The sequence below is a fragment of the Macrosteles quadrilineatus genome, unplaced genomic scaffold (genome assembly GCF_028750875.1).
Source record: "Macrosteles quadrilineatus isolate MER2022 unplaced genomic scaffold, UCM_ALF_1.0 Scaffold_2__2_contigs__length_208266976, whole genome shotgun sequence".
NCBI classification, from domain to species: Eukaryota; Metazoa; Arthropoda; class Insecta; order Hemiptera; family Cicadellidae; genus Macrosteles; species Macrosteles quadrilineatus.
Window position 1 is genome coordinate 168,986,469 of NW_026542595.1, and position 18,893 is coordinate 169,005,361.

The 18,893-nt window shown below is 36.5% G+C and overlaps 1 protein-coding gene across 1 annotated transcript in view; it reads right to left on the bottom strand.

Moving 5' to 3' along the window:
- The window catches only part of LOC128988082 (uncharacterized), a 317,631-nt gene extending 299,063 nt beyond the window's left edge, over positions 1 to 18,568 (bottom strand). Inside the window, exons 1-2 of the mRNA XM_054409279.1 lie at positions 18,407 to 18,568; positions 9,122 to 9,170 (exon numbers count right to left, since the gene is read on the bottom strand). Of these exons, the coding sequence (XP_054265254.1) occupies positions 9,122 to 9,141 (20 nt within the window). The 5' untranslated portion in view covers positions 9,142 to 9,170; positions 18,407 to 18,568. The remainder of the gene's footprint in view (positions 1 to 9,121; positions 9,171 to 18,406) is intronic.
- Between the last annotated feature and the right edge of the window lie 325 nt (positions 18,569 to 18,893).

Genomic DNA, 18,893 nt, shown 5'->3' on the forward strand with positions numbered 1-18,893 from the left:
TTTCCAATCCTATGATGCTATGGGAAGGGAGGGAAACAGGTCCGTGACGTAGGAAGTGGTGAAGGAAGTAGTAAAGGCGAGCGGTCCGGAGTGTGGGAACTGTTTATGACGATTAGATTAAGGTATATGCAATCATAAAATGCTATGGGAAGGGAGGAAAACGGGTCCGCAACGTAGGAAGTGATGAAGGAAGTAGTCAAGGCGAGCTGTCCGGAGTGTGGGAACTGTTTATGACGATTAGATATAGGTATCTGCATTCCTAAAATTCTATGGGAAGGGAGGAAAACGGGTCCGCGACGTAGGCAGTGGTGAAGGAAGTACTAAAGGTGAGCAGTCTGGAGTGTGGAAACTGTTTATGACGATTAGATATAGGTATCTGCATTCCAAAAATTATAAGGGAAGGGAGGTAAACGGGTCCGCGACGTAGGAAGTGATGAAGGTAGTAGTCAAGGCGAGCTGTCCGGAGTGTAGGAACTGCTTATGACCATTATATTAAGGAATTTCCAATCCTATGATGCTATGGGAAGGGAGGGAAACAGGTCCGTGACGTAGGAAGTGGTGAAGGAAGTACTAAAGGTGAGCAGTCTGGAGTGTGGAAACTGTTTATGACGATTAGATATAGGTATCTGCATTCCAAAAATTATAAGGGAAGGGAGGTAAACGGGTCCGCGACGTAGGAAGTGATGAAGGTAGTAGTCAAGGCGAGCTGTCCGGAGTGTAGGAACTGCTTATGACCATTATATTAAGGTATTTCCAATCCTATGATGCTATGGGAAGGGAGGGAAACAGGTCCGTGACGTAGGAAGTGGTGAAGGAAGTAGTAAAGGCGAGCGGTCCGGAGTGTGGGAACTGTTTATGACGATTAGATTAAGGTATATGCAATCATAAAATGCTATGGGAAGGGAGGAAAACGGGTCCGCAACGTAGGAAGTGATGAAGGAAGTAGTCAAGGCGAGCTGTCCGGAGTGTGGGAACTGTTTATGACGATTAGATTTAGGTATCTGCATTCCTAAAATTCTATGGGAAGGGAGGAAAACGGGTCCGCGACGTAGGCAGTGGTGAAGGAAGTACTAAAGGTGAGCAGTCTGGAGTGTGGAAACTGTTTATGACGATTAGATATAGGTATCTGCATTCCAAAAATTATAAGGGAAGGGAGGTAAACGGGTCCGCGACGTAGGAAGTGATGAAGGAAGTAGTCAAAGCGAGCTGTCCGGAGTGTAGGAACTGCTTATGACCATTATATTAAGGTATTTCCAATCCTATGATGATATGGGAAGGGAGGGAAACAGGTCCGTGACGTAGGAATCGGTGAAGGAAGTAGTAAAGGCGAGCGGTCCGGAGTGTGGGAACTGTTTATGACGATTAGATTAAGGTATCTGCAAACATAATATGCTATGGCAAGGGAGGAAAACGGGTCCGCGACGTAGGAAGTGATGAAGGAAGTAGTCAAGGCGAGCTGTCCGGAGTGTGGGAAGTGCTTATGACCAATATATTAAGGTATTTCCAATCTTATGATGCTTTGGGAAGGGAGGGAAACAGGTCCGTGACGTAGGAAGTGGTGAAGGAAGTAGTAAAGGCGAGCAGTCTGGAGAGTGGGAACTGTTTATGACGATTAGATTAAGGTATCTGCAATCAAAAAATGCTATGGAAAGGGAGGGAAACAGGTCCGTGGCGTAGGAAGTGGCGAAGGAAGTAGTAAAGGCGAGCAGTCCGGAGTGTGGGAACTGTTTATGACGATTATATTAAGGTATCTGCAATCATAAAATGCTATGGGAAGGGAGGAAAACGGGTCCGCGACGTAGGAAGTGATGAAGGAAGTAGTCAAGGCGAGCTGTCCGGAGTGTGGGAACTGTTTATGACGATTAGATTAAGGTATCTGCATTCAAAAAATGCTATGGAAAGGGAGGGAAACAGGTCCGTGGCGTAGGAAGTGGCGAAGGAAGTAGTAAAGGCGAGCAGTCTGGAGAGTGGGAACTGTTTATGACGATTAGATTAAGGTATCTGCAATCATAAAATTCTATGGGAAGGGAGGAAAACGGGTCCGTGACGTAGAAAGTGGCGAAGGAAGTAGTAAAGGCGAGCAGTCCGGAGTGTGGGAACTGTTTATGACGATTAGATTAAGGTATTTGCAATCCTATGATGCTATGGGAAGGGAGGGAAATAGGTCCGTGGCGTAGGAAGTGGCGAAGGAAGTAGTAAAAGCGAGCAGTCCGGAGTGTGGGAACTGTTTATGACGATTAGATTAAGGTATTTGCAATTCTATGATGCTATGGGAAGGGAGGGAAATAGGTCCGCGACGTAGGGAAGTGGTGAAGGAAGTAGTTAAGGCGAGCAGTACGGAGTGTGGGAACTGTTTATGACGATTAAATTAAGGTATCTGCAATCATAAAATGCTATGGAAATGGAGAGAAAAGGCCCGAGACGTATGAAGCGGTGAAGGCAGTAGTCAAGGTGAGCTGTCCGGAGTGTGGGATCTGTTTATGACGATTAGATTAAGGTATCTACAATCTTAAAATTCTATGGAAAGAGAGGGAAAAAGGTCCGCTACGTAAGAAGAGGTGAAGGAAGTAGTAAGGTGAGCAGTGTGGAGTGTGGGAACTGGAAACGGTTTGTAGCAGTTAGATTAATTTATCTGCAATGCTGAAATGCTATGAGAAGAGGATGGAAGCATCCCCTCGACATATAAAATGGTGAAAGAAGTAGTAAAGGCTAGCAGTGTGGAGTGTGGGAACTGTCTTTGGCAATTACATTAATGTATCTGCAATCCTAAAATGCTATGGGAAGAGAGGGAAATAGGTCCACGACGTAGGGGGTGGTGAAGGAAGCAGTAAAGGTGAGCGTGTTGAGTGTGAGAATGGATTGATGTATCTGCAATGCTAAAACGCTATGGGAAGAGACTGTAGACTGTAGGTTAAAATTATTACGAAGCACGAATCGATACATATTTCGATACATGCTGTCGTTTACAATAGTAATTTACAACTGAGTTGACAACAGCAGATTTTTACTCCATAGAGGATAAAAACTATTTTTACTTCCTAAAGAGTAAAAATGTTACTTTAGACCCGCAACGCATGCATTAAAAACGACTGGTATTACTGCAGTATGACCAAAACAATATACAGTAATATAAACCCTTGATGGCTCCGCTCAATTTTGTGGATGCCTCTGCGAACGCCACCTAGTAACAATCCATCCACCCAAGTATACTAGCAAGTTACAATATACAGTATAAAGGGAAAACATCAGTTGTTACTATTAAGCAAAGATTACACTGAAGATAACTCGAATATGTGAAAATAGTTCCGATCAAATACTGATTATTTAACTTGGTTCCTTCAACACAATTTCATATACGAACCGCTACCCGCCGGCGGTTTCTAAGTGCAATAAATTGTGCGTTTCTGCGTTCTAGTGATCCTCTAGCTATCTATTGTTTCGAAATATTTTATTTTTATTTTTAAAGTTTCGATTAGGTAACATTTTTTTCAAATCTACTTTGGTTATATGATTCAATATTACTCATGTACAGTTGATATCAATAATATAACTGTAAGATCCTAACTATTATAGATGTTGATGTATGACCAATAGTATTTCAATTATCGTTTGACTTATATAAAGGTAGGTTTTTGATTACAAGCGATAAGCATTGTGCCAAAGAGGTCACAAGGCTATCCATTAGTGATAATATGGTCAGTTGCATGGGTCACTTGCTAGCTGCTTTCTAACAAGCAATTTAAAATGTTATTCACCTACTAAAAAATGTTTAGTGTCTTTGTAAACAAATGCATGATCCACCGCATAAAAATGTGAGATCGAATTAAAACTGACTAATAATTTCCAGTAACACTTTTAGTTTACTTACCAATAAGATCGGATAACTTTATCGCTTTTTGATTGTTTTGTTATGTCAACATTTTTTGCATACAAGGGAAGCATTTGCATTGATTGTGACACACTTGAAAAATAGCTCAACTATTTCATGATTTCATTCTTTTGGAAATTTTTATTTTTATATACAGGGTGCAACAAAAAGCACGTTCAACATGCAAAGATCACACGAAGGGGATTGCGCAACTCCGCGCAGTGGTCAAATTTAATCCGAGGAAAAGTTTTATGGCCCCCGAAGGGTTCAGCCCAACTCCGCGCGGTGGTCACTTTTAGTGTCAAGTCTAACTCCGCGCAGTGGCCACTCCTAATATCTACGGTAGTTGTTTTGGAAAAGTTTTTACCAAAACAAAGGCTACAGCACATTTGCATGGTTATGAGTTGAAGTTTCAAAAAAGTGTGCTGCTGTTATTAAAATAATACCCCCGCCGCAGCAAAACTGCAGACTAAGCGAACTTCCATTTGCCTGATTGCATTACCAGTAAAATATATCTCTCGAAAATACTATTTTATTCCCTATTTAAATAGCATTAGTTTAATGAGTGCACATAGGTTTGCTGCAAGAGGCAGGGTAATAAGTGTTTTTGTGAAATGTCAATAGTTAAGTGTAAAATTAATGCATTTCCAAATTTAATCAAAGTACGCTCCTTTTACAGGAAACTACAACAATTTATTTATTCTCCATAACAATAACATGGGAATTATAAAATTAAAATTCGTTGGCATTTTTTCTGCAACCATTATGGCGCATAATAACACTTCGATATACTAAATTATTTGTCTTTAAGCTCCACAAATTGCTTTCAAAAGAAATTGCAAAAATGTATGCTTTTAGGGTCAAAATTGGGAAAACTCGATTTTTCCCCATAAACCCCAGTTTCCATGGTCCGATCGTGCTGGTTCGTGAATTCGTTCAATTAATTGTAGGTTTTTTCATATCAAATTTAATCAAAATTGGATCATTTTTGCTCAAATTATCGTGCTAACGGACATATATATATTTATATGAATTCGAACGGATGGTGTTTTCGGCCTTTGGAAGATAAGAGCGAAAAATTAAATCAATGGGTCCAGGTCTTTTTTATTTATTTATTTATTTATTGCCAACGGATTTCACCAATTTACAATAAGAATTACAATAATAGTGAGATACTCATCATGACTAAATACTAAAACTAAGTAACAATGCGAAACTGATGAACAATACAATAGGGATACATGCAAAATATAAGACAGAAAAAAAAACTACTTATACCTAGGAGTAACAAGACATAAATAATACAAGACATACGGTATTGAATAAATAGTAAAAAAGTTTAAGTCTAAGTCTTACCATAATACCTACGGTAATAACTTATTCCCTATATGGGAAATTCGCTAAAACGTTGGTCTGGGTCTGGCTTTAATGAAAATCCTCTTCATAGACGTCAAATTCGCCATTTAATAAGACGTAAAAGAATTATTTTAGCTTATTATACAAGCAAAATTATAGGTTCACAACAGGAGGTGAAACTTAAAAACCACTATGTAAGAATGTTCAAAAAGTCCGTGCGAGGAGTGGATACGTATGAAAGTTACTGAAATTCACAGTTTAAAATTATTTAATATGCTAATACATCTTATTAACGATTTCATGAGCTTTACGTTACACGTGTGTGCTGTGATCACAGATTTTACATTTTTATACAGCAATGTACTGCAAATTTGCTGTAATCTCTTTTTTGTAAAAAAAAAACTTAGCTCTGCATCTAAAAGTGGCTATGGACTTTGTAATGAATAACAAAACTTAATAATCACTTCCAATAACATTTAACAAAAGGAAACATTTAAAAATTCTTTTTGTAATCAAATTTAAAGTATAAGTTTGTTTTTGAGGTGTGCCAATAATGTGATTTAGTTTTTTGGAAAATTAATAAGATATTACTTACCGATACTGTGATTTTTAAAATATTTACGATTGTAAAATGTTTTACTAAGGTTAATATTGCTTCGCATTTTAAAGCTTATAATTATTGTTTAACTATATTAATTTAAATTTATTTTTATTGAAATAAGTATAACTTTTGTAAATTTGTAAATGATTTTACCTATACAATTTTAGTAGGCTAATAATTTGTATTTTATTATCAGTCCAGATATTTAAATGGATTGTTCTTTTTTTGTTGTTGTTTGTTTTGTAAATAATTTACACGATGTTTATATTAACGATTATTAATTTGATGCAAATATGTGTTATAGGACTCTTATTAATGTTTTATAAAAACCACCAATTAATTTTGGCTGGGATTTTGAACATTTTGTTCGTAGATTAATTAAATATAAAGTCAATTTTGAAGTCTGAAGTTTTATTAAAATTCCTATACTGCTTAAGTATTGATATAATTTTGTATTGCAAGTCATAAAAAGACATAGACGTTTTTCGTCCATTTTTTCCAATTTGAGGAGTGTAGCTAACTGTTGTATGAAACAGAGATTACAGCTAATTTGTTATAGCAATCTGCGGTTGTATACAAAACTAATATTTTTGAACTTGGTACTAAAGTTCAGAGAGCTCATAAGCCCAGTAATATGAATGATTGTCTGTTGTAGATATAACACAATTTCAAAGTTCAAACACAAACTCAGCCTCAGGGCTGTGAGAGCCAAAATTGACCACTGCGCGGAGTTAGACATGTGCCGCGAGGGATCCGAAGTGACCACTGCGCGGAGTTGGGCAGTCGGTTTTGACAGATTTCTGACCACTGCGCGGAGTTGGGATAAGCCCCACACGAAAGTTTGCTTAGGTACAACCAGTGTGCAGAGTTAAATTTATTGTTGCTTCAAAGCAATCGCATCACGAAAATCCAGGCATTGTTTCGAAAACCCCTGTGTTCAGTTCTTTTATCTAAAGTTTTCTTTAGCCTTTACTTAGAACAGCTGATGATTTAAAAAAATGATTCCTACTGTACAAATAAACAAGATTGATTTCTGTTCTTCTTGAAAACATGTCTTATTTTTTTCTCTCTTAATATTTCATTTTTATTCACAAACACTCCACATTATTTAATGAATTTCATTTTTATTCACAAACACTCCACACCCTGCTCTAAAACAAAGCTATGCCTAAGTGTCCCGTTATTTTCGGAACAGCGCCATTCAAAGCAACTCCGTTTGAAGCAATGTTTTCGGAACAGTGACTGCCCGATCAATGCTGTGGTTCTTTCGTACCACAGTCTCACCGGCGCAATAATTTCGAAATGCTTTTCGGAGTTATTCTCTCTAGTGTTGCGCTTAACTGGCCACATTCCATTCGGAACATTGCCTTAGTGGTTACTCCTGGAGCGATTCTGCGCACCATAGACCATGGTGAGATTTAGGTAGTTTCAACGCAACCACCAAGCACATAAAAGTGTGTTTGCGTGTGTTGAAGTGGTTTACAAAATTACTTAGCACGCGCAGACCACGGCAAACTTTGACTAGTTTCAACGCATGCGCGTAGGCGGGTTGCACGTAGGAGTGGACCGAGTCACTTTCACTGCTCCACACATAACTCCCGCTAACATACAGCTCCTCGCTCGGCCACTGACTGTTTATGTGCTTATTACGTTACTCACTGCCTCGCACAATTCGCTGGTCCAATAACATACACAGCTATCTAGTATCTATCCATCTCACATTACGCATGGCTTAGATGGAGGGATATTTCAGAAACGGATAAAGTTGTCCTCGTCTAAATCAGTTTTATTTTCTTCGTATGTTGACCAAAAGCTGGGTAAATTGGAATTCAAAACGACATGATGTAGTCTTTATTGTAGGGTGGGTATTAATTGCGCCAACTGACCTGCGCAAGTGGCGGCTCTCTTTGACTGTATAATTGAGTATGTTAGGTTGGGTCAAGTTAGGTTAGGTTAGGTTAAGTTAGGTTAGGTTTGAAAGATAGGTTAGGATGACACGTAAATAAGGTTATTCCTTCTGCCGACAACTCACCCCTATCTGGCTGGTATTGGCGCAACTAAGGAACACTTGTTGGTACCCTTTGAGGGCTTGGCGCAATTAATGAACTCTTTGGCAGTGGCACAATTAATGCACGTCCTTATTCCATTGTCAAAAGCAGTAGCAAAGACCTAACTATATTAGGTCTTGATTCTGTGCTAAATTTCAAAGGTTCCATCCAATTTATCCTTTAAGTAAATGTCTTCTGTTCTTTTTTTGATTAAGCTCATAACACAACTAGAATAGCATATCGGTTAGTTGTAACTTAATGATATTAGACTTTTAGATGCAGAAGTACATCCATGTACAGTATTATCAACCAGCTTTTGCCATTCTTTATGAAAATAGAACTAAGTCGAATGAGCCCATCACAGAGTGGCCAGGAGGCTGCAAATAAGAATCCGTTTTGTCCTTAGCTTTTGTTACTGTGATAGTGATGATACATTAGCTTACAGTAATTTGTCCAGTTTGTTGGTTGAAAAGTAGGCGTTAGCGTATTCAACAGAAAACTGTAATTTACATCAGCTTAAGCCTACTCTGTTCATAACCATGTAGCTCTTAATTAACTAATTAACTACGTTAATTACGTTAAATAACTACGTTATTTTTATTTAAAAACTGTCTTCAGATTAAGCTTGGGAATGGAATGTCTCCTTCTATTTAAGAACCCTTAGTTGATTAATTAAACCTGATTAATTACTGTGAACTTTTGAACAACCTGATGGCGATTTTATTTCATACTATTAGCATAGATGAAGTATTAGCTAGTCGCATTATACCTTGGCTATCCATTTCCACCGCAATTGTAACTGTGTCTTTGATTAAGCTCTTAACGGTGTAGAAGAAAAGTGCTGTCAAGTTTGTGATTTGCTATTAACTATGTCTTTACATTGCATGAACAGTTGGGGTTTTTATGTTGTTAATCTTGTAATTGTTATTGAACCACTAAAACCAAACGGCACAGCTAATCAATAGATAATTTCATGGTATACGCACCATGAAATTGTCTATCCTACAACCACGGAGAATATCTGGGTGGGTAAAAGCACAGTTCAAACTTATGGAGCTTTCGAAAATATTGAAAAACGAACGAAAAACTCGACGATTTCGTGAAAACATCGTGGCCTAGCTGTAATCAATGAAAAGAGCAATTAAGATTATTATGATAGTACAGTATATTATTGTTTATTGTGTATTAAGGTGAACTTAACTTCAGTATCCGTGGTGACTTTAACTTTTATAAAACTAAGAAACTCACCACTCCATAAAGCTCGGCATTCACGGTGTAACGGTAATCCCATGGGAATCTGTAAATTAAAATAAAACATTTAAAAAGGAATTTGTAACACGTACAGTATACGGTTATACAAAAACTAGTTCACCATTGATATCTAGTTTCTTCTAAATACGCAATGTTTTTAATCTTCAACCAAACTATGCCATACGTATAACAACATGTTATACCTTACAATATTTGATTCCAAACAAACAGTTCGTAACTTAGCGCCTACTTGAAGCTATTTGCAATGTTTAAGTTATTTATTTTGTTGTAATTTGTTCATCGTTTTATCGATATAGTTGTATTATTTATTCGCTGATATTCTTCATATTAAACAAAAAATATTAAACTTAGGTCTTAAATTTTCAAACAGTATTTTCTTAAACGTAATTGTAATTACGTAACAATTACATTTAAACTTAGATCCGAGTTGTAATAAGGATCCTAAATGTTTCTTCAACTCAAAAACAGCTGGAGAATCTACATTTGGAGTGTCTACCAAAATAATTACAGACCCATATCAGATTTAGGTCATCAATCAAAATCGGCCATGACGTGTCGCCCATGCAAATGACCACCAGCTGACTGTGAGTATGTAATTATTTAATCAGCTGATCTTACCTTACGTATCTCCATAAGAGGCCATACCGGCACACCACAATCTTAAGTAGTGGTGGTGGATTAACAAATTACATTGTATCGACGATTGCATTAATGGTAAGCTTACTTAAACAATTTATTTTACTGTGTAGTGCAGTTTCAACATTAATGACTAAAGCAGTGCTTTTAGACTCTAGATCTAGTTTAACCAGCTACATCAACAAACATACAGGGTGAATAAAAAGTCAAGACCCCCCCCTCTTTTTTCAAGTATCTACACGGAGATATCCTTTTAGTAGTCGTGCAATCTTAGCAGGAAGTTTCATTTTATGATTTTGAAATTTTTTACTGTCCCCCCAAAAGGGGGGATTTAGGGGGCAAATCAAATATTTTAAATGTAAACCCTTTCAAGTGACACCTCGTTTTGAAGTGTTTACAAAAACATAAAGAATGGTGAAAACTAGAGGTCGCTATCTCTTCTCTATCTAAAATGGTAGCCCATCAAATGTTGTGGAAAATCAATGGTAATATTGGCCATTCTTTAAGCTTTTGTAAACACTAAAATGAGGTGTCACTTGATGGGGGTTTACATTGAAATATTTTTAGTTGCCCCCCAAATCCCCCCTTTTGGGGGACAGTCAAAAATTTCAAAATCATAAAATGAAACTTCCTGCTAAGATTGCACGACCACCAAAAGGATATCTCTGTATATTTACTTGGAAAAATATTAGAGGGGGGGGGGTCTTGACTTTTTATTCACCCTGTAGGTCTGCGTGCTGAACAAAACTGTTTCCCCTGATGCACTATTTAAAAAACTAAATTGTATTTTACCCCATGCATTTGTGACCCTAAAAACCAAAGGTTTACAAATGTTTCAACCGTTTGGACTTAAATTAAATGAATTAAATTATGTAAATTTACATAATTCACACAAATTTAACTGTATTGAAACTTTGTTGAACGCTTCAGTAAAACTGAACGTTAGAAATTCTCACATTATTCTTCTAATGGAAAATTTGTGGACTTTTGTAGTTTAATTTATGAGTACTAGTGTACTTGTTCCTCGAAATCGAGCAACTGTCAAGTACCGATATTATACAGAAGTTATTTTAAAACTTCAGTAATAACAGTCATAATTTTCGATTTTTTCGAGTTTGAAAACCCCCGACTAAATGCTAATGTAACTAATTGAAATACTCACGCTATTTAATAGCACTTTGAACTAATAAACGCTTCTTGTAAAATATTTTAGCATTTTTTGGACCCGACCTTAATTTTTAGTGTTTTCTACAAATGTTTGCCGACTTAAAGCTTTTACCATTTAAACATTTCTTGCATGTATTTTTTTGATCTGACGTTAGGTAGGTTTACTTTACCACTGTGACAACATGATGTGTATATTCTTCATTGTTTTTTTTTGTTACTTCCAAAATAAGTTGCTTAGCATAACTGGCAAAAATGATTCATCTCCCCAAGCGATTGTGTACCTGGATTCCTTACTGTGAGACCAGGCCTCTCCTCTACCCTTCTCATACGTCAAGATTTTTCCTCCTCCTGTTTTCAATATTTCTCCTTTAAACTCAAGAAATTTTCTGTTCTTCCAACAAAACTGATTGACTGTTTAGATTTGTCTATAACCTCCTAAATATTACAAACATCAATATTTACTCCCAAAAAGCTGTTGAGTTTCTTTTTATATACGGCTGTTTTTGTTTTTAAATTTGTTTTCAATGTAATTCTTATGGGGAAAATACGACCTTTGAGTGTGTCTCGAGTCCTTAAGGGTTAGAGTTTTTAAATTCTAAAACCTTTATGCAAAACTTCGAATTGAGACGAATTATTTGACACCTCAAACGTTAAAATCGGTCCAGTAATAACTGAGGAGTTTTATTCACAAAAAACAGCCCTCACGTATTAATATAAGAGATGTTAACACACTTTATTACCTTCCCTGTAGCATCAAACCTAGATACACGTAATCCCTACGCTACACGTATTTTATTAAGGAACTAGCTGTAACCCGCGGGCTTTGCCCCGTTTAACTTCTTAATTTTCAAGATTATCTCGTTCGCATGGCTCAATCACGTCCTGGTTGAAGTTTGTTCGCTACGCTCACTTGCCTTCAGGTTAGCTCGTTCGCTACGCTAACTCGCCTCCAGGTTGAAGTTCGTTCGCTACGCTCACTCACCTTTTGGTTGCAAATTAGCTGTTGTCATAAATGTAAAAGAAATAATAGTGCTGCACCCTGTTGGTAATCCTTGTAACTTTAATGCTATTGAACATCATAGAACATAACCAACTTGTTTAATTGAAACAGCTGTTAAGATTCAATAATTCCATTTCTCATAAGGTTAATATGGGAAACTCCAGAGCCACTGGGGCGGAGCCCGAAAGGATTTTTGAAATAAGAATATGCCTATATGTTAATCGGGAATGTGAGCTATCGTCATGCCAAATTTCAGCCCAATCCGACCAGTATTTTTCGCGTTCACTTGTCACAATCATCCAAACTTTCTCATTTATAATATTACTAGCTGTAACCCGCGGGCTTTGCCCCGTTTAACTTCTTAGTTTTCAAGATTATCTCGTTCGCATGGCTCAATCACGTCCTGGTTGAAGTTTGTTCGCTACGCTCACTCACCTTTAGGTTGGAGCTCGTTCGCTGCGCTCACTTGCCTTCAGGTTAGCTCGTTCGCTACGCTAACTCGCCTCCAGGTTGAAGTTCGTTCGCTACGCTCACTCACCTTTTGGTTGCAAATAAGCTGTTGTCATAAATGTAAAAGACATAATAGTGCTGCACCCTGTTGGTAATCCTTGTAACTTTAATGCTATTGAATATCATAGAACAGAACCAACTTGTTTAATTGAAACAGCTGTTAAGATTCAATAATTCCATTTCTCATAAGGTTAACATGGGAAACTCCAGAGCCACTGGGGCGGAGCCCGAAAGGAATTTTGAAATAAGAATATGCCTATATGTTAATCGGGAATGTGAGCTATCATCATGCCAAATTTCAGCCCAATCCGACCAGTATTTTTCGCGTTCACTTGTCACAAACATACATCCATACATCCATACATCTAAACTTTCTCATTTATAATATTAGTAGGACTAGCTGTAACCCGCGGGCTTTGCCCCGTTTAACTTCTAAATTTTCAAGATTATCTCGTTCGCATGGCTCAATCACGTCCTGGTTGAAGTTTGTTCGCTACGCTCACTCACCTTTAGGTTGGAGCTCGTTCGCTACGCTCACTCACCTTTAGGTTGGAGCTCGTTCGCTGCGCTCACTTGCCTTCAGGTTAGCTCGTTCGCTACGCTCACTCGCCTCCAGGTTGAAGTTCGTTCGCTACGCTCACTCACCTTTTGGTTGCAGATTAGCTGTTGTCATAAATGTAAAAGAAATAATAGTGCTAGTGCTGCACCCTGTTGGTAATCCTTGTAACTTTAATGCTATTGAACATCACAGAACAGAACCAACTTGTTTAATTGAAACAGCTGTTAAGATTCAATAATTCCATTTCTCATAAGGTTAACATGGGAAACTCCAGAGCCACTGGGGCGGAGCCCGAAAGGATTTTTGAAATAAGAATATGCCTATATGTTAATCGGGAATGTTAGCTATCATCATGCCAAATTTCAGCCCAATCCGACCAGTATTTTTCGCGTTCACTTGTCACAAACATACATCCACACATCCATACATCCATACATCTAAACATTCTCATTTATAATATTAGTAGGATAGGTTATATTATAGGAAGTAGGATAAATCTGACTTCTTTAACGAAATATCAGGCAAATGAATCCATGTCATGGTAACTCTTGCTGACAATGATAAGTTCAAACTACGTACTGAATATTTTTAAATGTTGATAGTGATGTTTGTTGTAATGAAATAATACATTTTGACCCGTTGATAAACAGCATGAATAATTTGATGATGAACATTTCATGTTCATTCTAGTTGGATATATTTTCTTTGGTAAAAGAATGAGCTAATTGTAAAGTCGGAATATTGAAGGGCTATCTCGTAATAGGGTAATCAACAGTGGGACTAGCCCGATGGATCGCTAGCATGCCAATCGTAGCGAATGGTCCTTCAAATTGAGGGGTATTGAGAGATCACCTCTTTGACATATTATCAGCTTGTTGACACGACAAACTCAAGGATACGGAGCGATCATAACGGTTTGCAGAAGTTCAGCAAATGGTTTCAATGTTATGACTCATTTGCTGCGATGAATTCCCCCAAACCCATCAACTCAGGAGTTATCACAGATACCATCAACTGCTACAAGGCATATGAAAAGGGCACAGCTAGCATTAAAACCGTTAGTAGTCAAACCTGTAAAGACCACATAAACTGTGCATAAACAACTAAGTGGTTACCTGAGCTGTGAAGGCAACAGCAAAGATCAATAAAGAATCTGCCCTCATCAGTCCAGAAACGATTTTCTCTCGCATTTCATTCCACATGAAATCCAAGCGTCAGATTGAATTAATTGTACTTCTGATTTTGAAATATGTCAGTAATTACACAGAAAGAAAAATGCGTATGATCCTCTAGATAGTTAAACCAATACTGTAGCTTAGGTTACTCAAAAGATTACTCAAAATAATAAACAAACAAATAAAATAATATTCAAGAACAAAAACATATGTTTGTAATAAATTGCTGTCACATGGTGTCGAGAAAAAATACCTTAGATACTTTTTAATAGGCACATTAAATTTACATTGTACATGCATGAATACATCTTACAATTCAATTTCCATTTCAATTACAAGATTTGATTGTATCAAGCTCGCTCTGTATACACCAAATGAATCTCAGATTACAAACACAATTCGAGACAATCACACGATCTCCAAGGTCACATCTCGTGATACCAAGGTCAATACGTCATCGTTTATCTCCATCTCACTCTAATATTAGAGTTTATCAGCCCTCCTGCGTCACTCGCTTCGCTCGAAATCCGGTTATCCTGATTATTTAATGTCTAACTATACTTGCATAATGTTTGGGTGATTGGAAACTAGTTAGGCTATGCAATTTGGTTTGAAGTGGAATTTCAAAAATAAGAGCTGGTGCTTAGAGTTTGAACGTTTTAACGTTTAAAACTCGAGTTATGGTGCTTTGGTATTTTAATCAACTATTCGCTCTTTAATGATGGGAGGGGGGGAGGAGATAACGCAATAAGATTAACAGACATTTGTAATTTAAGAAGTGTTTGGACATATTGATTATACGTTAAGACGTGTACTTTTATATATTTTAGGCAGCTGTGATTAATAACTTATGTAGCCTATTTACAATGTTGATATTATACTAAAAATTCCTAACCCAGACATGGAACTTTACTTTAGTGTTTTGGTTTTGGTACTTTTGAGGCCGTTTAAATAGTGGTAAATATGAGTAGGGAAACACTGGTATCTCGTATATGAACAACAAATTCAGGGTAGGTCTATTTCAAAATTATTAAAATCGTACTCTTATATACTGCATTGAATATATATGGACATTTACTCTGTGTTCTCTATATGCAGATGCTTTCGGTCAAAGTTTTATGGATTTTATCCAACGTAATCAACCTTTAAGAATTCATACTAGCCTTATTTTGGGATTGTTCGTTTGATTAATTATTGCCATGGGGTATACATTTTCACTTTTATTTGGCCAAACTACATTCAAGAATAATTTATGTACAAACCCAAATTCGACAGCTGATTCCCACTTGGCGAGGTATTTACACTGGAAAACTCAAGGTATGTCGAATATGTTATTTGAAACCGGCAAAATTAATTAACATTCGAGCAGACACATTTCAGCGACGTAAATCGTCCGAGTCAAAACAGGTGACAGCGTTCCGGCCGGTTTTTGTCGCGCCTTTCGAAACAAATGTCAAGGAATTTCGACCAATTTACGATTTGAAGATCCGGAAAATCGGCGGTGACGTGTTACACTAGTAAAAATACGAGTTTATCACCCAAATAAACAGCTCAAGTTGTCATGTTAAAAATTTCAAACTTTGTTTAAAGTTTTAGTTCAATTAGTTTGTTCAAAACGGTACCAGGCATCTTACTCATGTCATGCTTAGTGTTTATTTATATTCGTCGGATCAAAATACGCACGTGTTGAATCAAAGTCTATAGTATGTCTGTATGAAGATCGTACATTTTATTATATTAGATTTGAGATTTTACGTGACAAAAATACCGGACAGCAACAACTTCTATTAGTAATAAATAACACGTATAATATTTACTATACAGCTAATTTTGATCAGTTTAGCATTCCACAGCTTGAATTCCTCTTTAAATATTCTATTAATAGGAAAGTGGGGGTGAGAAATAAAAAAAAAAAATATTGGAAATAAATAAAAATTACTTTATTCGAGTGGCTAAAGTTAGGATCTGCAAGTCTTCTGCGGTTCCCTCTAGTAGAGTTCGCGATGAGTCATGTCATTGTGTTAACGTTTAATTGTTTATTTTAATTGATTAATTGTTGTGAGTGTTTTCAAACCTAGTGAGTAACGATTTCAAACATTGGCAAAATTCATATAGTAAAAACTGTGAATATGGAATTTTGAACTTGTATTCGTTCCAAAGTATAAATGGTGTTAAATCAACTAATTTTTATTTAATTATTCATACAAACGACCAAACAACCAATACATAAATAGATGACAAAACGTAGCCATGCGAATACTTACTGCGAAGTTAAGCGGGGCAAAGCCCGCGGGTACAGCTAGTAGTGTATATTTAGAACAATTTAATACGTTTATATAATTGATTGAAATGTATTTGAAGGATCTTTTATCGCATCAAAAGCGGTGAGATTTTGACATATCTACGTAGTTCATAGAATAGGCCTATTGTAACTGCCCATACCATAACATAGTTTTCAGTAAATCATTACAGGTTTAAAACAGTAATAAAGCATACCTTTGCTCTTTTACGCTTGAATTAAATTACCCTTCCATTTGGGAGTGTTGTAGTTAAACTTTGCCTGAACCTCAAATTATTATACCGTGATAGTATAAAGAAATATTTTTCTGTATTATTTGCTCAGTGGTCATCATCCGAATGTTTCTCCTTTGTACTGTGTCTAGATCGTATACTGGCTTGATTTTTAAAAATCTGCTAAGATTCTTTTTGTTTCGTTTAAATAGACATTATCAAAAATTGAAATTGTTGCGTCCTAAACATTCCAAATATTTGTCGAAACAACCTTGGTAAGTTTTGCTAAAATATGTTCATCCGTTATCGAGTGAGTGTTAGAAGGCTTGCATAGAAGTCGACCCCAAAAAGCTTAATAATGTAGGCTATTATAGAGTATGAGGGAAATTGTCGAACACGATTGAAAATTGGTGTAAATCAAATCAATCTTTATTGTTACATATAATCAAGCATCTTACATGTAATTACAATAAATAGAACATTACATGGGCTTCTGCCTGTAATGTTTCTTAGTCTACTATAAACTAAATACATCGTCTCAGAAACGTATTATACCAAATAAAATTGTAGGCATAATGTCCATCAATCAAAAGCTTAGAGTAAGCACAAATTTCCTAAGGCTCTGATCCACAGGCCGATCAAATGGGCCTTGCACGCTTATACGTTGAAATGATTTCATGAATTGAATAAACAGCTGGTCGACGTTATTAACAGGTGTTTTTTTATTTACTTAAGGGCTTTTTGTGTGGTTTGACCATTGCCAGCAATAACCCGCACAGCCTTTTTCTGGAGTGCAAACTTATGCTTTGTTGCAGATGTTTCAGATCCCACACCGAGACTGCATATGAGATAGGGGAAAACCACAGCATAGTATGCTGAAAGAAGCACAGTTTTTTTCTGCAAACAGGGCCAGCCGACATGAAAAAAAGTGCCGGGACCGTCCTCTCTTATTAACCAACGACGAGAATATAAGTAACAATGGAACAGCTGTTATCGGCACAGCTAACTTTATCCGTACTGTCATCGTAGGAACTAATATTTTTAACATGTGATTGGGAATGGGGATGTCACAATCAAAGAAACCTATGCCTAAACTTTAACTCGCAATCAGCTAAAAATAAGTATAAACCAATTTTTTTTTATAATTGCAGTTATAATCAGCACATAAAGAATATGATAATAGATTGTACAGAGGGCAATATATTTCTTAAACCTATGCATGTATAATAATTATAAATCGCTTTAAGTGGTTGTAAACACGTATGTTGAAAATAGGATTAGTTTAAATCACTGTTAAGAAAATGGGAGAGTAAAGCACTATACAGGTACTACGAGGATAATTATTCTAATTAAGGCGTTGTGATGATTTCCCCCCCAAAATAATAATAGATCCAAAGTTTGAACTGAAATAATGGCATGCTTGTTCTTAGACCTTTACCTTCAAACATCTATGGAAAAAGGAAAATATACGGATGTGTATTTTAACGGATGATTAGGGGCCTAATCTAGATAACTTCTTAATCAGAAGTTAATGCAATTTGATTTATGAATATAAATACAAACTCTGTTGAAAGGAGATTATTTAAATCATACAATGTTAATTTTCCTTGTTTGTAAGCTTAAGAAAGCAAACCATTCAAGAAATAAAATAATCCAGAAATTATTTTATTATTCTACTTCTAAAGTTAATATTTCTAACTCACCCTCTATAAAAGTAATAATCCAAGTGTGAGTTAACAACACAGAACACACCAACAATCACTAACACAGATAATAATCGAGGTAATTAAGGCAATAAACTAGTTTAATTATTCGATTAACCACAATCCGCGATACACAGTACGGACATGACCGGGCTGGCGAGTGGTCGCGCACAGACTGGCCAGCTGTTTTCTCTCTCTCTCTCATGATCAGCTGATTTCCACCATCTCCATTGTTGCGAACAGCTGTTGAACTGGTAACAGAAGCAGTTACGCATAAATTACTGAGTGATTTGGAGTATAGCTAATTATCGTTGTACTCTTGTCTTTGCTTGTAATTTTGTTGCGGTGTACAACCTATCAAATGATAACATAAATTAAACATGAAGAATTTACTTAGATGTAGATTAAGGTAGATTTGATGTAGGTATACATGCTAGTTGATATAAATATAAATCTATGTAATAGCAGGCCTCCTTTGAGGTCAACA